The sequence below is a fragment of the Rhipicephalus microplus genome, chromosome 10, assembly GCF_043290135.1.
Source record: "Rhipicephalus microplus isolate Deutch F79 chromosome 10, USDA_Rmic, whole genome shotgun sequence".
Classification (NCBI taxonomy): Eukaryota; Metazoa; Arthropoda; class Arachnida; order Ixodida; family Ixodidae; genus Rhipicephalus; species Rhipicephalus microplus.
In genome coordinates, this window is record NC_134709.1 from 1,827,254 (window position 1) to 1,852,189 (window position 24,936).

At 44.2% G+C, this 24,936-nt stretch overlaps 2 protein-coding genes across 14 annotated transcripts in view; both read right to left on the minus strand.

The window, feature by feature from the left end:
* LOC119180580 (uncharacterized) overlaps positions 1-449 on the minus strand; it is a 161,873-nt gene extending 161,424 nt beyond the window's left edge. For 5 of the 13 annotated variants that reach the window (XM_075876060.1, XM_075876061.1, XM_075876057.1 and 2 more), the window contains exon 1: positions 203-448. In XM_075876060.1, coding sequence (XP_075732175.1) covers positions 203-260 — 58 coding nt within the window. In that variant the 5' untranslated portion in view covers positions 261-448. Of the gene's footprint in view, positions 1-202 lie in introns of all 13 variants that reach the window. The other 8 variants (XM_075876058.1, XM_075876054.1, XM_075876055.1 and 5 more) reach the window with 6 other exon arrangements.
* A 16,707-nt stretch (positions 450-17,156) lies between these two features.
* Positions 17,157-24,936, minus strand: part of g (adaptor-related protein complex 3, delta 1 subunit-like garnet) — a 330,226-nt gene continuing 322,446 nt past the window's right edge. The window contains exons 35-36 of the mRNA XM_075875995.1: positions 23,120-23,202; positions 17,157-17,357 (exon numbers count right to left, since the gene is read on the minus strand). Coding sequence (XP_075732110.1) covers positions 17,250-17,357; positions 23,120-23,202 — 191 coding nt within the window. The 3' untranslated portion in view covers positions 17,157-17,249. The remainder of the gene's footprint in view (positions 17,358-23,119; positions 23,203-24,936) is intronic.

Below are 24,936 nucleotides of genomic sequence, written 5' to 3' on the forward strand. Positions count from 1 at the left end.
GCGCGAGATCACATCACCGCTTTCTGGGGTCAGTGAATGCGCTCCTCACCGAAACGGATATGTCAATTAGATGTCCACGTTTAGAACAGCTCCTCAGCTCTTTCCCTTCTCGGATTCGGTTATGGGTACTTACGCGAAGAAACACCAACATGTAGTACACAGCTAAGCGCACAAGGCAGGTTGAGAAATGCTCCCATCTTACCGAACGGAACCAACTCGATAGAGTCTCCTCCATGTGACAGCGAAATGGAGTTGTACATGACGATGCCGCAAAGAACGCCGTAGTAGCGTTGTGCCAAACCAGTGAAACGCGGCGTAATGAGCTTCCGTAAGCTCACTTATCACACAAGCACACCGAGAACACAGGCGCAACTAAAACGCCCACTTTCATTTGCCCGCGGTTATGGTGGCTAGAAGGAGAGGTGTCAGCATCGACGCGCCGGAGAGCACGCGAGAATTCATCCGGATGCGGCGGCGCTGCGGTCGTTTTCAAGATGCCCCTCCTCGCACGTATCGTTCGTTATTCGTTGCAAATATTTCACGCTACCCTGTGGATTGTAACAAAGTCTACCTGTCACAATTCTGGCAGCGTGCTGCAAAGCGTGTATTGGCACTGAAAACTAGTGTTTCCAATTCGCTTCTTAGTATATCATCTACAAAGCTTAGAATATAGAGAATCAAGTGACTTGCCGTGAGCTTGACACTAAAACAAAGTCCGTGCAGTTTTCAAATTTGATACCGCAGTGTTCTCCGTCAAGTCTTGATGCACGTAAAGGTATCGGTAACCGTTATTTTCATGACTCGCGCAGTCAAGGTCTAATTTTGTCAGCAAGACATTTATTTTCTCGAAAGCGAAAAACAACATGAAACTAAACACAACATATGCATTAGGGTAAAAAAAAACTGCAAGTTATATGAAACTCAACTAAAGCAAGAGAATAAGGCTACTAAAGAGAACAGTAAATATACGAGGATACAATTGGCATATACATACACACATGACATTGAGATTTCATTGACAAACATAGATACAGTCACAAACCAGCTCACAAAAAAATTTCTGCATATGTTAACACAGCCAGACAGTGATATCACAGTTGTTAATGGTGGATTTATAACAATGTGAACAAGACAATAGTAAAATCCCAAGAAAGAACAGAGTGTGAGTAATGCGAAATAACATAAAATAAAACTTTGTTCGCTAAGTTAATACTGTGACAAGTAAGTCAGACGTCTCAACTTCAAGAACTTCGTTTTTTCTCTCTTTTTTTGATTAGACGCATTTTCTCCAGCAAGAAAAAATGCATTCTGGTCAGTGTAAAAAATCTAATTATCTGATTCGTCACTTCCAGTTTGGCGTGTTCACAGCCGACCAAATTTAACTTCTTCACAGACAGGCAAGAGATAAGGTCTGTTATGCTGTCACTTTTCAACTTGTTGAAACTCCACAAGTCCACAAGTTGAAACAAGTCCAAATAGGCAAAGCGCCGACGTCGCGACTTACGAGCACACGAGCAAGCGACTAAATGTGCCGCTACAAAACACCTACCACTTGCCAGCTAGCGGCTGGCAAGCGCTCTCGACCGATCACGGAGGCGACTTGCGCGCCGCTCCGCGGCGAGATGAAATACCAGCACGCCTCCTTTCAAGGCAACGTTTCTAGAACTAGGTAAGTTGCAAAACTGAGTGGCGTTGCGCGGCGCCGCCGCTGCCAGCGACAAATGTGGCGCTGCTGTCGCATCCGGATACACTCACTGCATGCTCGCTTGTGTTATTCCCGTAACCTCAATCGCCTGTGCATGTTGCAGTGCGTCGATATCGGTGGAGGCTTCTTTCTGCGTGAACAGTTTTGTGCTTCAGCGTGCCCTGTTCTGCTTTGTATGTGTTGCGTGTTTTCATCATGCCCAGATGTTGCGTTCTCGGCTGTAGAGTAGCTACAGGAAATGAGAGACACCACAACATTTCTTTGGTACCCACGTGTACCTGAGCAGCGAGAGGTATGGGACCACGCTATTTCTCGTGCGGATAAAAACTTCCTAGCACCTCACGTGTGTGTGATATGCACTTTCATGAGGAGGACATCCTGAAGGCTTTCACTCACGTCATATGGTAAGAAGGTACAAATCGCCAGAGGAAAGTGGGACCTCGTCGAAGGATGTGTTCCCGAATTTACCCGCTTACCTTCTTCGCGGGGCCCGCGACAAAGCGAAAGCTGCCCGATACGAGTGGGGTATTTTCCTGAATATCATCGGCGAAAAAGAATAGACTATCTCCGAGAACTGGGTTCGAAGACAGTGAAATAAGTCCCGACAGGATATAGAAAAGCTGAAAGTGTGTTCATAATGTCCCAGTGCGTCAGCAGGCAGACTCGTGAGTGATGACTACGAAGTGCTCACCGATACCCAAAAGTGCGGTCTCTGCTCGAAGCTTTGGCTGCAGCTGTGTTAACAGGTTTCAATAGAGGAACTCAAAAAGAAGCAGAGGGAAGACATTTATAAGATAATGGCCGCACGCGTAGCTTTTCGACTGTCTAAGTTGCTAAAGAGTGTGACTGACATGAAAGAAAAAAAAGCTGTTTACATAACCAGACAAAAGTCACGAGATTGTGCCATATAGTTGTAATTTATTTTCAAGCACGAAAAACACAGCCAAAAGAGACGATTCAAGACACTGTAATTGAGTCTTTCGCGTCTAAAAATCTATTGCGAACGTACACCAACTAGCAAATAGCGAAAGACTCGTGTATGTTATGCTATATATATCAAGCATTGTTTATTGTGGGCTGTTCAGGAAGCCATAATTATACTATTTTTGCCTTACACCGCTAAATATTACGCAGTATTAAGTTTCTGCGGCAGCACAACAAATATCGATAATATACTGTTGGCAAAGCTCTTTCAGAACGGCCGCCTCGGCGTCTTGCCACGACGACTACGCGTTTTCGTCTGCTAGCAGAAGCTTATTGCGTCGCCAGTGCCACCAAACCAGAAGCTGTCCCGGCGCCGTGTGCTGAGTAGTCTGACGCGGGGAGTTTTGCAACTTACATAGTCTAGAAACGTTGTTTCAAGGCGCGGCTATGGTGGCTATAAGAAAAAGTGTCAGCATCGGCGCGCCAAAGAGCAAGCGAGGATTCATCTAGATGCAGCAGCGCTGCGGTCGCTTTCGAAATGGCCCTCCTCGCACACGCGCGCTTTTTCGTTCCAAATATTTCACGCTACCCAGCGGATTATAACAAAGTCTACCTGTCACAATTATGGCGTCACGCAGCAAAGCACGTCTTGACAATGAAAACTAGTGTTTTCTATTCACTTCGTAGTATACAGCTACGAAGCTTAGAAGATAGAGAATCAAGTGACTTGTCGTGAGCTTGACACCAAAGCAAAAAAACGTGCAGCTTCACTTTGATGCCGCAGTGTTCTCCATGACGTCCTAATGCACTTAAGGTATCGACAACCGTTATCTTCTTGACTTGCGCAATCAACGTCTACTTTTACAAGCAATTAAGGCATTTATTTTCACGAAAGCGAAAAGCAACATGAAAAATAAACACAGCATATGCATTAAGGTTGGAGAGAACTGCAAGTTATATGAAACTCGGCTATAAAGCAAGTGAACAAGTCTACTAAAAAGAACAGTATATATACGATGATAAAATGGGCATACATGCACACATGGCATTGAGATTTGATTGGCAAACATATATACAGCCACAAACACAACCAGACAATGAAATCACAATTGTTAACGGGAAATTCGTAACAATGTGAAAAATACAATTAATAGTAAAAATCACAGGAAACAACACAGTGTGAGGAATGCGCAATAACATAAAATAAAACCTTGTACGCTGAGTCAACATTATGAGAGTTAAATCGAACGTCTCTCTCAACTTCAAGAACTTCATTTTTCCTCTTTTTTTTGATCAGACGCATTTTCTCCAGCAACGAGAAAATGCATTCTGGTCAGTGTAAAGAATCTAATTATTTGATCTGTCACTTCTAGTTTGTGGTGTTCAGTGTTTACAACTGACCATATTTAGCCTCTACAGACAGCATGCTAGGCAAGAGATAAGGTCTTTTATGCTGTCACTTTTCAACTTGCTGAACCAAAGCAATCAATGAATGCATCTTCTATAGCTTTGACCAGGCCTGTTAAGGACTCGGACGGGTACAGAAGGCATGATTCTACCGGAAGCAAGCTGGAATTCTCAGAGTGAAGCAACAACCTGCTACATCCGTTGCACTTCGTCTTTTTCAGCATCTTCAGGGCCACATAGCCACTGACGCAATAAGTAATCAGGGAGTCACTATTGCGTCCAATGAGATCAGTGTGGTCAGGGAGGGCTTCACAAGCAATGATAATTTCATAAACCTCATTGAGGCGCCCCACATCTAGCAGCTCATCCAGCTAATCCTGCAATTTTATTGAACTATTGTGGATGAAAGGACATAGAAGGCTGCTCGAAACTCCAGAAGGTATGTTTCCACTGCAGGGTGACTGCGCTAAACTGCATAAACTCAGGTAATTCACAAAGATCAAAAATTGTGTCGGTGAAGGGTGATAATTCGAGCCAGACATTTGCTTCAGAATTCCAGAATTCCAAAAAAATATTTTAAGTGCGCCTTGGCAGAGGCGAGACGTCATCAAGTATTTATAGCCCAATGTTTTCGTGACATAGTGCCGGATAAAAAGGGTACTGCTTAGAGTGACGCGGAGTCCTTCGGCAGTTGATTCACTCAGGAATCCACCCTCCTTAGGTACAGCTTTTTCCCAAGTTGCTAAGAACCCGTTAATAACATGCTTGTAGCTACGGACGATGACTCTTTCGTCGAAATGAGCTTCACACACAACGCAGTTCTTTTCCAGTGGTTTGTCAGCGCGAGGAATCGTACGCTCCCAGGCCTTGCTCTGTTCATCGTCGGCGGGAGCAGCGAAGAGAGACGCTTTCTTCCCTTGTTTGCGGGCCGAAACATATCCCGCATTGCATCCAGGTGCCAAGCAGTATGTTTGCTGGTTACCCATCACTGTGGCATGGTCACATTGGCACGTATTGATCCCGAACAAGTCCAAATAGGCAAAGCGCCGACGTCGCGACTTACGAGCACACGAGCAAGCGACTAAAAGTGCCGCGCTAGCGGCTGGCGTGCGCTCTCGACTGATCACGGTGGCGACTTGCGCGCCTCTTGGCGGCGAGATTAAATACTAGCACGCCTCCTTTCAAGGCGTGGCCGCGACGATTCTGACCAACACCACCCAGATACTTATCTAGGTGGTAACTTATATAGGTGGTGTTGTTCTGACACCTCTCCCTTTAGCCACCATAGCGTGGCTACAATGGCTAGAATAGGAAAGTGGCTAGAATAGGAAAGCCTCCGGGGAGAAGCCGCGTAGGGGCACGCGCAAATATTTATACATTTATATCCATCCATTTATTATACAGCCACATATATACATCCATCTACCGCTATGCACGCAGTGTATGTGGAGAGGAGAAAGAAACTGCGGAACACTTGATAATGTTCTGTAAAGGGCTTCACCCTATGGCTCAGAATGATTGACTGGTAAATACTTAGAAAACGGCAGGTGGCCAAACCAAAAAGAACTACCGCTTAAGAAGAAAGTGAAGAAAACAGAGACTGACATGTGGAGAATTGGCATGATTAAGAGGTCCGCACTAGGGAGCTATCGAACTTTTAAGCAGGACATTGCCAAAGAAAGGATCTATGATAATACTCGGGGTAGTCCTCTACTATTTGAAGCCAGGACGGGAGTATTGCGAACCGAGACATATCGGGCCAAATACGAAGGGGTAGACACAGTATGCAGTGCGTGTGGAGAGGAAGAAGAAACTGCCGAACACTTGATAATGTTCTGTAAAGGGCTTCACCCTATAGTTCAGGATGATGGCGCAGAATTTTTCAAAACACTGGGGTTTAGGGACAGGGAGGGCAAAATAGACTTTAAGCGGGTAGACTCAACTAGAAGGAGGTTATCTGATTGGTGGCTATAGTCAAGGCACGAGTGAAAATTAAACCCTTCACTGCAAAGTACCCGTTCAACTTTGCTATTTAATAAAAAAAAAGATAAATCTAGTGGTTAGTTACTAAGTATTACCGCTAGGTGGCATTAACCACCGCCCGATCAAAGAAGTACTTCACGCACCACAATAGAAAGGACGAATCAAGTGGTGCAATGGCTCCATTTTCACAACGAGAGTAGGAAAGGGCTGAGAAAAGGGTTCCTAGTAGTACATCAACAGGCCCAGATAACATTCCAATTAGGCTGATAAAGACATTAGGTCCGAAGTCTAAGCAGGCTTTGAGAGAGGCAGTGAGCAAAATAATAATCGATGGTGAAGTTCCCGACGGATGGAAACTTAGCAGGATGAACATGATCTATAAAGGGAAGGGGGACAAAGCTGACAAACAACTACCGTCCTATAACAGTGACATAAGTGGTCTACAGGCTGGCGATGCAGATTATAAAGGAAAGACCGCATGGATAGAGGATGAGGGGGTGCTGCGGGAACTGCAGAAACAGGAGGTTGGAAGACAATCTGTTCCCACTGACGCAGTGCATCGAAATAGCAGAAAAGGAACACAGGCCCCAGTGGCTAGCATTTTTGGATATCAAGGGAGCGTACGATAGCGTGGTTCAAGAGGAATTGTGGGGAATACTGGACACACTAGGCGTGGAACATGTAGTCACTAATCTTTTAAAGGGTATCTATAAAGGTAACAAGGTAGTTATAAAGTGGGAAAAACAGGTATCCAAGCCTGCAGAGGTAAAACGGGGGCTTAGGCAGGGGTGCTCCCTGTCACCCTTATTATTCATGATGTACCTACAAGGATTAGAGGCCAAATTAGAGGAAAGTGGACTTGGCTTCAACCTCTCTTTAGTCAAACAAGGAAAACTTATTGAGCAGGCACTACCAGCATTAATGTACGCAGATGATATAGTGCTAATGGCCAACAACAAGGAAGATTTGCAGAGATTGATGGACATCTGCGGTAATGAGGGAGATAGTTTAGATTTTAGATTCAGTAAGGAAAAATCAGCAGTCATGATTTTCAATGACAACGAAGGTAGTGAGCTTAGAATACAGGAGGTCACGCTAGAGATAACAGATAAATACAAATATCTGGGTGTATGGATAAGCAATGAGACCGAGTACCTGAGGGAACACGAAATATACGTGACGACTAAAGGTAACAGGAATGCAGTAGTGATGAAAAATAGGGCACTGTGGAACTACAATAGGTATGATGTTGTGAGAGGAATATGGAAAGGGGTCATGGTTCCTGGGCTGACGTTCCGCAATGCGGTCTTGTGCATGAGGTCAGAAGTTCAAGCAAGATTAGAAATTAAGCAACGTGGAATAGGTAGGCTTGCTTTAGGAGCTCACGGGAATACACCAAATCAGGGAGTACAAGGTGATATGGGATGGACATCATTTGAGGGCAGGGAAGCTAGCAGCAAGATAAAATTTGAGAAGCGATTGAGAGAAATGGGGGAGGAGAGTTGGGCTAGGAAGGTTTTCAGCTACTTGTACATGAAGAATGTCTATACAAAAGGGAGGAAGCGAACCAGGAAGTTGACAGGTAAATACTATTAGAAAACAGCAGGTGGCCAAACCAAAAAGAACTATCGGTTAAGAAGAAAGTGAAGGAAACGGAGACTGACATGTGGAGAATGGGCATGATTAAGAAGCCCGCACTAGAGATCTATCGAACTTTTAAGCAGGAAATTGCCAATGAAAGGATCTATGATAATACTCGGGGTAGTTCTCTAGCTGTTTGAGGCCAGGACGGGAGTATTGCGAACCGAGACATATCGGGCCAAATACGAAGGGGTAGAAACAGTATGCAGTGCGTGTGGAGAGGAAGAAGAAACTGCCGAACACTTGATAATGTCCTGTAAAGGGCTTCACCCTATAGTTCAGGATGATGGCGCAGAGTTTTTCAAAGCACTGTGGTTTAGGGACCGGGAGGGCAAAATAGACTTTAAGCGGGTGGACTTAACTAGAAGGAGGTTATCTGATTGGTGGCTAAAGTCAATGCACGAGTGAAAATTAAACTCTTCACTGCAAAGTACGAATCCTTGAACTCACTTTTTAAGGGAAAAAAAAAAATATAGTTTTTGGTTCATGAAGTATTACGGCTTGGTGGCACTAGCCACTGCCCGATCTAAAGGGTACAGCCATATCCATCCACCCATCCATCCATCTAAAGGGTACAGCCACAGAACATTCATCCATCCATCCATCCACGCGCTCGGGTGTGTTCCTCAACAGTAGACCGTACTGTACATGTTCGGTCTTGCAAACAAGCTTATTGCTCACGCTTTTGGCAAATGTTGTTGTTAGGGTTCTGCTGACATGAGCCGCAGTGGACCACCGCATTATACATATATTGTATGACTGGTGTGTCAAGTGACCCCTGTAAATTGCGATCTGCATAAATATATACACAAATCAACTTTTATTTGTTCTTAGACGATGGATGACTTGCGATGTCCCTTGCCTCGCGCGCTCGCACATCGGGATTCTGTCTGCGAGCGCGCGCTGCTGCCGCCTTGCGCTCTCTCCGCTGTGCAGCCTTATCCATCCGGCGACTCCGAGCGCGCGCCAACAGCGAACGGATATTATTACAACGCTCCCCCTAGCGTACGTCGCCGCACTAAACCGAACGATTGCCTTCAACCAATGACACGCGCCATATGTGACATCATTCCTATTTTATAAGATCTCGCGTCTTTCATCAACTACAAGTACCGCTTTCTAGTTTATAACATCTTGCATCTTTGCATCATCAGCTACAAGTACCACCATCTAGTAAACACTACAAGAACTAAACGAGAGGTGGCTACATAGAGGAGACGGTACCGCCATCTAGTGAACACTGCAAGAACTAAACTAGAGGTGGCTACATACAGGGGACGGTACCGCCATCTAGTGAACACTGCAAGAACTAAACTAGAGATGGCTACATACAGGCTACAGGGGACGCCCTAAGGAGCTTCGCCCACGCCCTAAGGAGCTTCGCCCCTAAAAGCGAGTGCTTTGCCTTCAACGCTACTTTGGCGCTCTCACTTTTTGCTTAACACCTAAATCTAAACCTCGTCAAACATTGAAGGTGTCGTCATCAGCCTGACTACGCCTACTGCAGGGCAAAGGCATCACCCATGATCTGCCAATCAACCCACGTGCAATCAACCCAGTGCGTTTGCGTTTCATTGCCATGTTATACCTGGTTTGTTCGCTCACCCACACTGCTCTCTTCTGGTCTTTTAAAGTTATACCTATCATTTTCTTTTTCTTCGCTCACTGGGTCATCCTCAGTTTAAGCTCAACCCTCTTTGTAAGCCTCCAGGTTTCTGCTCCGTAGGTAAATACTGGCAAGATGCAGTTGTTATATACCACCCTCTTGAAGGTTAGTGGCAGATTACCATTCATGATTAGAGAATTCTTGCTGAATATGATCAACCCCATCTTTATTCTTCTAGTTACTTCACTCTCACGGTTCGGCTTCGCGGCTCCTATCTGTCCTAAGAAGACATATTCCTTTACAACTTCCAGTGTCTCTCCACCTATCGCAAAGTGCTGTTTTCTGCCGAGACTGTACCATATTACTTTAGTTTTGTGGACATTCATTTTCAGGCCTACATTTCTGCTTTTAATGTTCAGTTCTGTAATCGTGAGCTGTAATTCATCTCCTAAGTTACTTATCGAGGCAATGTCATCAACGAATCGCAGGTTACTGAGATACATTCCATTAACTCTTATTCCTAACTCTTCCCAAGCTAGGGTCCTGAAAACAAGATTCATTAGGTATCAGTGATTCCTTGTCTTTCTGTTAGGTAGAGAACAAGTTCACAGATTGTGATTAGTTAGTATGCTCTCAATGTGAGCCTAGCATCGAAAATTATTGGCACTGATGTGTGGCACACATAAGTGCCAATAATTTTCGATGCAGGATATGATGAATAACCTGTCGAAACATTGAACTCCCCTAGACCCCTTTTCTCATTACTTTGTCATTAAAAACAGCCATATATTTGTCACTTCTACAAGAACATGGACCGATTAGAATAGAAAAGAGTACTTCTAGCCTGACCTTTGTGTCTTAAAAATACGTAGGGGCAAATTTGACATAGAAGAGGGACACCATGTCTGGGTGATGCAGACCAGGGAGACATGTGGCTATGACAAGTTACCGATATGCAATGACAAGGGGAATGAATGCAGTGATTGTGCGAGCATTACAAGCTAAAAAAAAGCCTAGTAGTGACCAGTGCCTTCTGTCACATAAGCCATGAAATAACAAAAGCAACCACCGTCACCTCTGCCACCATCTGAAACGTAAGAGCACTGCCAAAAGCTGCATTCATTGTTCTGCAAAGGCTTACGGCATGCAGCTCCATAAAAGTAAAACGAGGGCACATAAATGCTTCAATGTTGTAGTGTCAGAGCGCATACTCAAATCTGTTACAGCAAAATTATATATAAAGAAATCACAGCTTTTTTACATAGCCGTTTTAAAAAAACGTTAAATCGGTCTGAAGACGTTACATTCTACAGATATTTGCTGGTGAATGGAAATTCTTTGTTAGATTAGGAGCTTCATAAGATGGTTTTGCTAGATAGATTTTTATTAGTATTTATTAGTAAATATTACACATTGGGGAGCCATGAAAATTTTGTAAAGGGTGCTGGAGACGACGTTTTGACAAGTGGACTTGTCTTTTACGAGGCTCAACAAAATTTTGAGAAACTTCGCACAATACAAGAACCATATTACTTTATCATTGTGCGTATCCCAAGAACTGAAGTTATTTATAATATAGAGGAGCCGAGTAAGGTAGCTTCATGCTATTTAACATTGCGTACACGCACCAACGAAGACCAAAAGCTTGTATGCTTGTATGGTGCACCGACTACTAAGCGGGAACAAATCTGATAGTGAAGTAAACATCACATCCTTATGATTAAAAAATAACACGCAGGAAAACTAGTAATAAGACCCAAAATGACATTGTACTTCCTAAAGAATGAAATGTCCTTCAATTTTCATGTGATACTTGATTTAGCAAGACCGAACACATACATGTGCTTGAACGTATACAAAGTGTTTATGTGATGTCACTTCCGCTGATGTCGCCATCTCCCGCCATGCCCGGGTGCCTCGCTGGGTACCTACAGCAGTTAGCGTGCTGCAGCGTGGTTTGTTAAGGGCTTGTCATCTGTTGCTGTGCACGATGTTTGAAGAGAATCTGTGCGGTTTTTCGTTGTCATGCTTTGACGAGCTCATCGGGTTAGGACGGCCTCGCTTGTTCACTCGATACAAGACTGGAAAATCAAAACGTGTGACACGTATACCAGTCTCCGCGTACACAGGCTGCCCGCCACAATCTAAGAGGGCCCATTATCTCGCTTTCATTACCAATCTCGCTTTCACTACCAATTGCGTGGTCCAAGAACAAGTGAAAGCTCAAAATCTCTCGAGCCGCAATTTTAGAAGTGGATGAGCGAAGCGCACAGCTCCCATCGAAAACGAGTCATCGTGCAGAGGTAGGCAAGTTTACAAAAGATATATTATTGATAACAATTTTAATATATTGCTGCGGCCCACACCACCAAAGTGGCAGTACGGCTGCCTGAGTGTTTTGAACATTGCTGATGTTGAGCATCTTTGATTGAATTTGTGGAAACGACGACGGAATACATTATGCAAGGTAGAGACTTCGCAAGGTGCGTGCCGCGTTGATGCCGGTCACATTTTTTCGCGTATGTTATGACGAATTTTTTACCTTGTATATTATGTTGTTGGGCGCTAATATACAGTATTTTCCCTAAAAATGATGCAGACTGTTTTAGGGAATAAATCGACCAATTTTTAAAAAACCTGACCCCCCAACTCGAATCGATCGGCTATACTTCAAATCGCGAGTGAACGAATAGCGTTTCACATCAATTTTCACAGTTTGTTTCGATTGAATACCTGAATTTCCGCGATTGCCTTCACAATTTCAACCGCCTCCCTGACACGCTGATTGTGCACGCAGCGGTCGCCGACAAGTTTGTATATACAGTACCTATCTCTGTTTGCTGGTACGTGCTTGGATATAGCACTTACCCGTAATGAAGTTACACCTGAAGACGCAATTATCACCGGTTCTTCAAGCTGTTTTGTTAAACTGTGCCAGCCAAACATGCCGGTGCTTTTTGGAAAATCGCAATGTGCGTTCTCAATTTTAGGTAATAACATTTGGCAAAGAGAACACCCTGGCGTTCTGCTCGCAATTTGTGGACTGTTATATCAACTTGCCTCACCAGCAGCTGATAATTGCTCCAACTTGTATCGTTAGGCAAAACTGAACGGGCGCATGCACAAGGAAACAGCACGGCAGCGGTCGGCCACGGAGTCGGTAGGTACACAGGCATGTCGGTGGCACATTTCGGAAGTGACGAATCGGCGCTGTGTGACGCACATGCACACTATGTATTGTAACACAGGGCAGGACTACACGGACACTAGAGAAGGGTCAAATCGCTCTTGTGCCCGCGTAGTCGTGCGCTGTGTAAAGTATGTTAAAGTAGTGTCACCAACTGGCCCAGCTTTCAGTCCTTCTGTTTACATGTGCTTATTTGCGGACGTCCCATTATTACAGACCTAGCTACCCAGTATGATGCACCTTTTCTGCATAATTTTGATAGAATAGCTTTGTATATGTAGTAAACTGTTTTTCTTGCATGCTCGTCTACTGATGCAACCAGCAGCCAAGAAGCTAGAGACCACCACAAGAGCGCACAGAAAGGGTTTGAGCATTCGCACGTGCGATCATGCCGGTGTCACGCAGGCACTTTTGATTGCAATCAGCTAGGGCGTCGGTGCCAAACTGGATCCGGCGCAGCAGCAACAGACCTGCCGATCTTGATGAAAAGTATTCGAGTGACACCAGTATTAGTCACTGCTAACTGCCCAAACTAATTAGATCAAATACGGTGCAGCCATCATCCAACTGCGGTATAAAAGGGTACAACATAGCAAACAAGAACCCGTGTGACAGTGGTGTTGTCAGTACAGTGCATCAGACCCTAAATCTCATTCAGAAGTATGTCTGCACAAACATGATCACTCTTACGCGGGCGTAATTCAACGCTACGGCTTGCATGAACCAGCCAACACTAAGGTATCATCAAATGTGCAGGGAACTAAATTTGTCAAACAAACCACCACACAGCACACACAAGACAACCAGCACTTGAGCATATCACATCGAGGCAGGATGTTGGTAATTCAACGCTACCGCTTGCACGATACACCCACGGCGCTCGATCTCCGCCCTCTGAAGGATCAGTCGGCCGAGAATCACTGCCACATCACCATATTCGCAAGGAATACCGCAATCCATACACACTGCCGCACAACACCAATATCAACCTCGACCAAACTAGAGGAAGCGCTGACTATCGACGTCGGCGCACCGCTAGGGACTAGAGCGCCTAGGGATGTTCGCACGATTTTGGTGCTTAGGCAGCGCGCGGTATCCAAAACACCTAAAGGTGAGGCCACTCGTATTAGTTCGTGCCATGACTCACCATGGCGCTGCAGTCACTGTCTGCAACGGTGCTGGAATGTAATGTAATGGTGTTCTGTGAAAGAGTACTGATGTCACTGTTATAGGACGGTAGTCGCTTATGTCAGCTTTGTCCCCCCTTTTTTTATAGATCTTGCTCATCCTGCTAAGTTTCCATCTATCGGGGACATCACCATTGATAATTGTTTTCCTCGCTGCTTCTCTCAAAGTCTGCTTAGACTTGGGACCCAATTGCTTTATCAGCATAATTGGGATGCCGTTAGAGCCTGTTGATGCACTACTAGGAACCCTCTTCTCAGCACTTTCCCACTCTTGTTGTGAAAGTGGAGCCACTGCGCCACTTGATCTATTCTTGTCTATAAATGTGCATAAGGAATTTCTTGTTGAAGTTCGTATTTTACCATACGAAGGAGCGCCGCGGTACGGAAAAAAAAGCGGGCCACGCTTACCTTTGAAAAAACGCTCTCACCATGCGATCGGGACTGCCCATGGGACGACCTGAGAGAAACCCATCGCGCGCGCACCATCTCGGAGGCCATGCGCCAGTAACAAGTTCCAGCGATCACCGCAGAGAGCGAAAAATATCAATCGGGGTGGGTTTAATTGAGATGCGCTACTGACTTCTTTTTTATCACGAATGTGCGCATGAATGGTTGTAGACTTCAGAACACACAAGGGTCGGATCCTTGATATGATAGAAGTATGTTTTCCCGATAGGGTCGATCTTGAAAATCTTATTTTTCCCTCTGAGCGATAAAACTAAGCGTTCTTTGGCTATACACAGTACTAACAATACAATGGCCTTTGTGTAATTAATCTGCAATAATCAGCACATTTCCACACAGCTCCACTCTGGGGTATTGGCCAGGAATTGGTTCTATGAACTTTTAGCCATTTCAAGTAATAGGGACCCTTAAGCTTCACCTGCAAGATTTGAACACAATAGTGATATGCTTTGGCCATTTAGTGCATACTTATTTTACTTGAGAAGTTTAAATTGTGGATTAATACAATGCAATAGATAAAGTTGAATGTGGCTTGTGTCAGTAAAGCTTTCGCAGATGGCTGCATTCTGTGTAATAAAAGTAGCATGCTTTAAACTACGAACAATTATGCACGTGAAATCTTTTTCGTGTGCCTTTTGTAATGGGTGACCGGCTTTGAATCACGAAATCCATCGCATGTTCGCACACCAAATTACAATGTACACTTGTACCACACAATATTACTGCGATACAGGAGGTGCATGTTTGTAAAGCATGAACTTTTATTTTAATTGCATTTCTGAGCTAAGCTTTTTTCACTGTAGTTCAATTTAGATGGGTTGCTGTGTGGTAGAAAATTTGTTCCCCACTGAAACGGCTCTAGTTCAGTTATCACTCAAGCTTGGAAATTTCGATAATTTTATTTGCATCTTTTTCAGTTTTTTTGGTCATGGACAAGACTTCTTGCTCACAACCAATAATGCAGACGTCGTACTTTCTGCGGAATGATTTTTTTAACGTTATTGCATTAAAATTTTCTCCCCACCACTAGGTTTTTGAGTCTGATATTATGTAATAACAAATAAATTAATTAAAAGGTCAGTGTGTCTACATAAATTTATTTAAAGTGGACAAGCTCCTTGCAATATTCAGAGTAAAACGAATTAAAATAGCTTTCCCACCTTCGCCATGCAGAGCGAGTTGACACTGCATACCAAGGAAACGAAAAATGACCTTTTTTTCTGACGTCTTTCAGTTGTGTATTTAGATGTACTTGTGAGTGTGCGTATGTGCACACAAAATGTAAAACATGCACCTCCAAACTTCTGCCTCAGAATGGCTGCAGCTACATGCAGATTTATGTGTACATGGACGATATTAACAGGATTCTATCTTACTTTTTTATGTTCCCTTCATTGTAACTTTGCTCGGCCAGCAATTTGCACCTTGAAATAAGTGGCTAAAGAAGTAAACTACCCCTAATGCTGTTGTCGCATACTTTTTATTGGACGCAGAGCATTAAACCTCAGCACCAAGAGGCGGGCAGGCACTCACCCTAAGTCAGGGACTTGCACCTTATATGAAGGAGCCAACCGCCAAGAAATTATTTTTAGCCACTAGTCAGCATCTTCGCACCAAACATGTGCTGTGCTAACACTAATACAAGTTATATGCTTCTCTTGGCTTGACAAACCTGTAATAAACAGACACTAGGTCCCTCAACCTCTCATATCAAGAGACAAAAGTTTAGAAAATGTTTTCTTTCTTTTTTTTTTTGGGTTAAATGGATGCAATTTAGTCTATGTATTCACTTTTTTCTGCAGGTTACAAAATGCTGAGCAGATTTTTTTTAGCTGCATTAGAACAAAAAAATATGCAATTTCTAAAAATTTCTCAAGCTTCTTTTTGTCACCTTAGTTTTGTCAAACACGAAAACAAGGTTCATGGCAAGACTGCCAAAGAGCTAGCCTAGCAAATCATGCTAAACAGATTGGTTTCAATGAGCCTCTGATACAATATAAATGGATGCAAATATGACTGAAAATTTTATGCTACACACTATTTATCAATATGAATAATTATAACATGGTGCAAAATTTTTGGTGTACAAGTGCCGGCTATGTTGGACTTGTGGAAATCGGCACATACTTAATTTCTGTGGTTGACAAAGTAAAGTTGCCAAAAATCCCTGTAAGAAATGTGCTAAAAGACATCGCAGAAACGGCACATCTCTTGTTCTAATGCAGCTACTAAAATTTGCTCAGAGATTTAGAGTCTGCCAAAAAAAACTTAAATAAGTGTATTAAATTTCATTCTGTTCACCCAATTATATAAGGAAACACCTTTGTAAGGCCCAGATCTCCATTTATATACATATATATGTAGTATGATGTAGGCCCATGTACTCCTGAGGGTCTATTTTGTGAGCCCTCGGTCGCAAGATAGACGAGGGATTGAACAGAAAAACAAGATGAAGCCGCACAATATTAGTTGAGGCTAGTCTTACAGTCAAGACGTGAGAATAGCCGTGGAACAGGCACATAATGGGTGGAGGCCTCGCTTTGTCAATAGAACAGATATAAAACAGCCGCTAAACGAAGTGGACTGGATCAAAACTCAAGTGCTTGAACGTGGTCAATCGGATTTGCCTGTTTCATGCTGGGTTATCCCTGTCCCACGCCGACAGTTTGAGAAAATCAACATAGGAGTTATCAAATAGCGATCAAAAGGCATACCGTGCTTCAACCTCGAGCTTTAATAAAAAACCACAATATCATGAGAGACGTCATAATAAAGGGCTCCCATATTTGGACCATTTTTAACGTGCACTGAAATTTTACAGGCCATTTCACCTCCATCCACAGGTGACTGCCGCAGCCAGGATTGATTGAACTCGTGACCTTCAAGTCGGCACCACTGCCCCACTACGGGAGACAACCTCAAGCTTATATTTCTGCTATAACAATTCTGTTGAAAGCAATTCTATCTCCTTTGCCTCCTCCTCCATGCGGTAACAGCACGCTTACAATATGGCCTCCCAACTACTTTACACGCAAAATAAGAGGCTGCAGCGAAGAAAAAATGGTCTCTTGGCATAAATATACATAGTTTGCACCTCCATTGAAAGAAGCATCATTTCTAGTAATCTTCCTTGGATTATATCTTCTATATGCTGGTGCCGGCTGTACACAGTAGAGAACGCAATTCTTCCAGCAGGCTGGACAGAAGCTGCTGGTTGGTGCTCTTCCCATCCACGAAAACTCGACTCGGATTCTGAAACGCAGCAAGAAAACAGCAGATAAGTTTTAAAATACGTCTGACTGGCCATGCGCTTCTCTTCCAGCAGATGCAAAATCTTGTAGGTTTATACATAAGAACAAACAGACAATGATGCCAAGGAAAGTATAGTTATTAGTAGTAACCATGGTGCATAAAAAAGAGGCGGCACATCGGCTCAGAGGTGCAGTGGAGCCACTTGTCGAAAAACTGTGCACGTTCGCCTTCTTTCCACCAGACGGTGCTCAACGCATGGAGGTTGGTATAATGTCTGTTAAACTGCTGGCCACCCCTTCACTCAATCTCGGTCCGTGACACCACATTGCACGAGAAAAAGACTTTGTTAGAGTTTTGTGAAACTATGACGTGGTTATCGGCATGAACTGTACAAGTGCGCTTGGTGGCCCTTGTCTGTGTAGCACTACTTGCTAGCACATGCATGAACAAAGTTCCGCCATGCTCGCTCGCCAAGTTGAGACATTTCTCCTTCCTACAATGTGGTAGTAATTGTGATGTAAATGCAAAAAAACAAAAGTGGACAGAAAGAGAGCTTATCGCTGTCAGAAACAAACCTGAGACCTTTGGATAACATGTCCGATGCTCTACCGACTGAGCTACAATCGTGGCCACCCAGCCCGTTCGCTCAATGGGGTCTATATGTCGGGTGCAACAGCCAAAATCATGTTTGGGGCAAATTTGGAGCAGCAAAATGTTTCTTATAGAGCACTAAAATCCAAATTCGGAGTTGGTTACGAAAAAAGGATATCTATTTTTTATCATGAGACCAAATTTGGAGCAGTATAAAACAGAAGGCTTAAATTTAGAAAAAAAAATGTTATGGACAAGCAATTCCACCTCCCCTAAATCATGCAGAGTGAACATGATCGCCCCTTCTTCAATGTAAGTAGTGTTTTAAACCGCCCCATTAAGCGAACAATGCTGAAGTCCACATTAGCATTTGCCGCACCCCTCAAGTCCTTTAACAGACGGCAAATTCAAATGTTGCTTTGCCAAGCTGGCGACCGTAAAATTCGGGAGAATCGTAAAACCAAGGAGTAGGGGTGGCGGAAAATTGACTAGAGCACGATTTTTCAGGACAGCAGAAATGTCACCCTATGCTCAAAATGATTGCCAGTAACTTTTTTTAGACGTCAGCAATCATACCAGCACTCTTAATTATGCAGCGCATACATGCATGAACAATTGAACAAAATGTGCAGTGTCGATCGACTACCACTAACCGCTCCTTTTAAATCATAACGGGCTTATCCACAAGGCACTGGTGTACAGCGGTGAAGGTAGCTTAAACCGCGTTCTGCATGGGTTAGAACAAGGCCAAAAGCCACCCGCATTTTCCCACGAGGGGAACTCGACTAAATACGACGCAGAGTGATGGGGGCATCCCGTGAATGTTGCGCAATCGGGTGTGGTTTGGGAATGCTTAATTGTTATTAAATGATTTCTTAGCGAACTTAAAAGACTTCAAGCCCGCCCGTCGGAGCGCGCGCGCACCAGGCGAGCCCCGTTGTTCCTCGCTTCCCATTGGCTGATGCGGCCAAAGTTGCCCGTGCTTTTTTTTTTTTTTGTATATTGTTCGTCGGCCGCCGGTTCCCGTACGCGCACGTAGTTCGTCTGCTTCCCGCACATGCCTGCTTATGCTATGCGACCGACGCACCGACTTTCCGTCTTTTGCCGGCATGATTGGAGACGCTCGTCTAAAGAAGAAGACGCGCCAAGCGTACGGCAAGAAACGGAGGCGCCCGTGGAACACCCGTCAGAAAAAAGCAGCCGACAACGTGCAGCCGATTTCGCCCGATGCCACCGAAGCGGCGCATTCCGACAACGGCGCGCAGCCGCGGCCGCTTGTGTCCGAAGCAGTGCACTCTCCTGTGCCTTGCAGCAGCCCCTTATCGGATTGTGTTGTCGTCGGATCGTCATCTTGCACTTCCAGAAGCATCCTAGACCGCACTGACACGGCGTTTTATTTGGCGGACGAGTTTGCTGAGTGCGCGAGAAATGCAGCGGGCTTGAAGGCATCACTCGCATCGCAGTGCGTGACGAAACGCAAGTTCGAGTAACTAGATATTGATCTGGAGGATGGTGGCAAAGAAATCGGGACAGAATTTGTTATTGTTGATCTGGCGGCGATGCGCTCGTTATTTGGACTTGTCGCGTGCCCAGAATGTGGTAAAAGAAGCGTCACTATTTCAAAGGCCAAGAAAGAGTACGGGCTGTGTTCGAAGCTCATAGTCACGTGCGGCAGTTGTGACTTTCGCGAAGAACGTTTTTCGTTCCCACGTATAGCTGACGAGACCGACGCCAAAATAAGGCCGTTTGAAGTTAATATGCGTGCCATGAAGGCCATCAACAGTATTGGTAAGGGGGCAACGGCTCTGTCAGACTTCTTCGCCGGGATGAATATTTCGCATCGAGGGCTTCACCACAAGAGTTACCAAAGCCACATGAATATAATGAAAGAAACCTGCTGTGCGACTGCTGCCGAATGCGAAGCGGCGAGCATTGCTCGCATCAAGGAGCTCTATGCGGAGTTCGGCAACGCGCCCGGAAACGTCGACGTCATTTATAACGGCACCTGGCATACGCGTGGACATAGCTCGCATATATGTGTTGGCTGCATTGTTGAGATGTATAGTGGCCTCGTGATAGACCATATCGTGCTATCGAACTTTTGCCTGGCTTGCACCACAGGACCCAAGGAAGGAGAAGCAGGACATTCTGCCTGGCTCATTCAGCATGCCCCTCTGTGCCAGAAGAATGTTGATTGTAATGCTGGCCAGATGGAAGTGGAGGCAGCGCTACACTTGTTTGAGTGGTCACTTGAAAAGCACGAGCTTCATTATACGACAATGCTGTCGGACGGCGACAGCAGGACATTCCATGCACTCACAGAAAAAGAGGTGTACGGCTTCATAAAGGTGGCCAAAAAGGACTGCATAAATCATGTACACAAGCGTACGGGAGTTGCCTTACGTACCCTTGTAGAGAAAAAAAAAAGCTCAAAATGGCTCATTTGGTGGAAAGGGCAGACTTACGCAACAAAAGATAAAGAAGATCACCTCATACTATGGCTACGCATTGAGAAGCCACAGGAATGATGTTCCAGGTATGCAGAAGGCTGTTCTAGCAACTTTGAACCACATGTCTTCAACTGACGAAGCACCAAAGCATGACCTTTGCCCTGAAGGCCCTGAATTCCCGTGCAAATTTCAGACAGCTCTTGCGAGAAATGAGAAGCCGCCACCACACAAGGACAGCCTGCCTGATTTCGTAACTGTGGCATTGGAGCCTGTGTTTAGGCGGCTGAGCGACAATGCCCTCTTGGAAAGGTGCAGCGATGGGATCACCCAGAACCCAAGTGAGAGCCTGCACGCTATGATTTGGCAGCAGGCCCCCAAAACTCAGCATGCATCCTTACGGAGCATTGAAAGGGCAGTTGCCGAAGCCATTAGCCGCTTCAACCAAGGCATAACCAAGAGCAACGTGGAAATTGCCGAGAAGCTGGGCTACAGCGCTGGCAATAACTTCGTGCGTCGCAGCCTTGAGATGGAAAAGAACAGGCTGCAAAAATTGCGAAGAGAGCATCTCGACAGCAGTTCAATAAAGGAAAGACTTTCAAAGTGTCACAAGCCAGCAGGGGATTCTGCTTACAGTCCTGGTCTGCTGTAAACAGTCATGATGGCAAATAGTGAGAATTTTGGCAAAAATATTCTTGGTTTTAGACCTAAACATTGTGTAAATCTATTGTCTATCCAAGGACAACATTATTACATAATTTTTTTGTGTTCCTTTCACTTTCTAGGCACTAGAACGACCACAAAGTAAAAAAATAATTCTCATGCTGAGTCAATGACTATTTTATAGTTCTAGAACAAGCTGTGAGCAGTATTCTGGGTGGGTACAGTGAAATTTAGCATGGCCATTTATCCTATAATATAGAGCTACAGAATGATGTCATTAATATCGCTGTAGCTTCACTTTAGCAAAAGTTAAAGTTGCTAGAAACTTCAAACGCGTTTTTCTCAGTTCGATGTTTTTGCACATTGCACTCGGCCTTACGGGGGTTTTTCCTATGTTAAACTTGAGTGAATGCGACAAAGCTGGTATCATTTTATTCGTCTTGACATGATCTAGGGGGTTTGCTATTTATATTTCTCTAGCATCACTTCAAAAATTACCATTGAAGATTTTAGTGAAAGAAATTTATTGTAATATAGTGACGATAAGTGTTCGTCTGTTTTTTTTTTTGCTTATAAAATGCCTTCAAATGGATAAAAATAGCATCACCCCCTACAGCAAGTCTCCAGCATTGGGATTATGCATTCACTTTTTGAATTTAGCAAGAATAAATTGCCAAGAAATCCCGTAAGAAGTATGCAATTAATTAGGATTCAGACCTCCATATTTTCTAAACCACTTGAAATATTAAGAAACAAATTAGAGGTTTGAAATCAGCAGAGAAAACTAGCTTAGGTAGTGAAGTTTGGTTAAGATTGAGAAAAAAATTAAAAAACAATTTTAGAACCCACGTCCCGCCTTAAGCACTTTCAAGGCTATACGAATGGGCTGACTCATTTGATCTCTGCTTCAGCAGCACTTGCGCAATTTTACCCGCTCGTGAAAGTTATGATGCGTGGGGGCATGTTATCAATTTGGACTTGTTTACGGAACATGGCGGCAACGACGAAAACCCGCTGAGTGTCCATATAATTGGCAATAATAACGCAGTTTTTTACTGTAAAGTAAGTGCTTGGGTTAGATCTGCTTTCATTTCCCCTTTTGTTTGATTTGCATGTTTATTTTTCGAATTCTCGTATCAAACCTGCACATAACAAAATCCTTTTTATAAGACATTTTTGCGGGAATTTATTAATTTCGTTATATGCAGGTTTAACTGAATTAGTACACCAGAAGCAGTAAGCTGATATGAAACGCTGGTGCTCGTGAGGATGACAGCCTTGGACACTGCTACATAAATCAACTTCAGCAGATGGCGCCTAACTATAACTGACTTTAACCCGACGTGACGGTTGTATCATAGGAGTACATGTGTAATGTTTATAAAATTGTATAGCCAGCACTGCAACTACAATTGACGTATCACGAGCATTAGGGTCTATTTGAAAAGTAGTTCCAGGACCTGGCCTGGCTCTGTGGCAGAACACTTGATTGCCACAAAGAATGCTCGGGTGCGATTCCTGCTGGGATTTTTACATTTATTCTTTGCATTCATTGGGTCAATGCTGCCGATGTCAGCTTTTTCTTAGCATAAACTGTCAATCACCTGTGGCATATATCCACATACGTGTGGCACATACCTGCCAGCGAGTATGTGCCACATGTCTAGCTAATAGGGTTTGAATGTACAAAATAGGTTTGAATGTACTAATAGGTTTGAACGTAGCTAATAGGGTTTAAACCCTCTCATACTAATTTTGGTTAACACCAAATTAAGCGGGTGATTACGAGAGCACCCAGACACAAGTGGCTAGACCGATAGATATGTGGATAGACGCTCAAAGTGCCTGCAGTACACAAAGAAATGCTTTGCATTTGAAATCGCAGTGGCTACTACAGCACACTGGGAACAGTGTGCACTAGATGTGCTTTGCGTATGACAATTACTTTGTTTTCCATGCTGCATGATATCTGGTACACCTTGTATATGTGTGTGTAATGCAGATGTAACATAACGTAGGTGGTTGCTGTAGGTCCATAGCTTTACGACGACGTTGACTCACCATGTGCTTGATTAAAAGGCAGATGTGGTCATCCTGGATGGAGCGGCTGTACAGAGAGGCACTCAGCCCAACTTGTTCTACCACTGCAAATCATTCATACACAACTTCATGTCCACATACATTTGCTCTATTGTGAAAAATAAAATGCCATTCAAACAACATGCATACTAATAAAAAATCATTGAGTTGCCAGTTCTGCTTATAAGCAAATTTGGGTTTCTCTTTTTGCTGAGTCGCTTGCAGAATTTCCAGGGAATGCAGTTATATTAGTCGTAATTGCATTTCCCAATATCACATTTGTTGTTCTGTAGTAATTACATCTATAAGTCACTAATTCATACCTGCCAAGTTCAAGCCTTGATTCTGAATCCAGGAGATTTCTGCAACGACGCGGGAGGAGGAAGGCACAAAAAAACAAACAAGTACATACAAACAAACAAAAACATCGCAAAAAACAAAAGGCGGTGGAAGGGGGTTTCAATTGCAAGCGCCAACATCGGCATTGCGGTCTTATAGTGGCTAGGAGTGGCCGAACACACGAGGGTAGAGTTTTTCACTAAGGTGAGAGTCTCAAAGGATCACTACAACTAGCAGAATCTGTTTCAGTCAAAACAACTCATGTGTGTCCCAGGAAGACACACATGAATGGACGGGACGGCGCAGCTGGCGGCCGCAAAAGCATGGGTCAAAGCTTTGCTCACTACTACAGTCTTATTCTTTTGACAGGAATGCCAAAACGCGCCTGGCTTATTTTTATTGTGACAGCAATTATATGGACAGTCCAGGCTGCTTTTTTTTTTAACCGTCGCCACCGTCTCTTACAGTATATGTATATGTATCTATATATATGAACACTCAAAGAAAAAAGTCGCCCGCGCTCGGCGTCGAGCTTGTCCCGATGCGCCGACGCGTGCTTATCTCTCACATGTACTTTGTCCCATAAATGGACGCCTGTGCATGCGCGCTTATCCTTTGGTGGGGGAATCGTGTGCTTCCGGCTTTCACTGAAACAAAAGCATTAGTTGCTGGCCCCACAAAGACCACTTGGGTCTCTGCACAGGCCCCTTTTGTGAAAACAGCGTGCTTTTCATACACAGCGAGGTATAACAACTGGGACACTTGTTAACTTGTACTCATCTGTGCCTGTGATTACGAATTGTGCTTCGTTTTTGTTTAAATAGCACGTTAACGTGTCGAGTGGTGAATGTTGTTAGTTGCCATACTCTCGTCCTGAGAGTATCGTTTTCGTGCGCCATTTGTATGTGAGCAGCGCACTGCACGTTTATCTGCTTGCCGTTCTCAGCGTTACAAACCAAGTTATTGCTGTAGCATTTATTGCTTCGCCTTTGCAGCGAAACTGTAGCTTTTTTTGTTTCTTGCGTATTTACTGCCTTTAACCTACCGCTGCGTGCCCTCGGAGCTAGTAGATCGCTGTCGCGTCGCCGCGACCGCGGTTTTGTTTGCGGCGGTTGCGGCAAACGGTAGTTTATTTTACAATCCCCAAGCACTTGGTTGCAAATGCACCTTCAAAACTAAGTCATTTTATGCCATCTACAATAGCATCTGCCACAGTTTTGTCTGCAGAGTTTGTGGAAAGCAGCGCTGCTTTGAGTGGTTGAGCGCACACTTTCAGGGTTTTGTCAGTTACGCTCTCGCCATACATGATCGTGTCAAGAGCGACCACGGTTTCGTTCGCAGTGGTTGTGGCAATGACAATCACGCAAACTGAAGAAGACAGTGCGTGCCCCGCTCTCGGCCTTTGTTCGACGGTTTCAATACTAAATTTCGTATCACCCGCCGCGATTAAGAAATGTGTT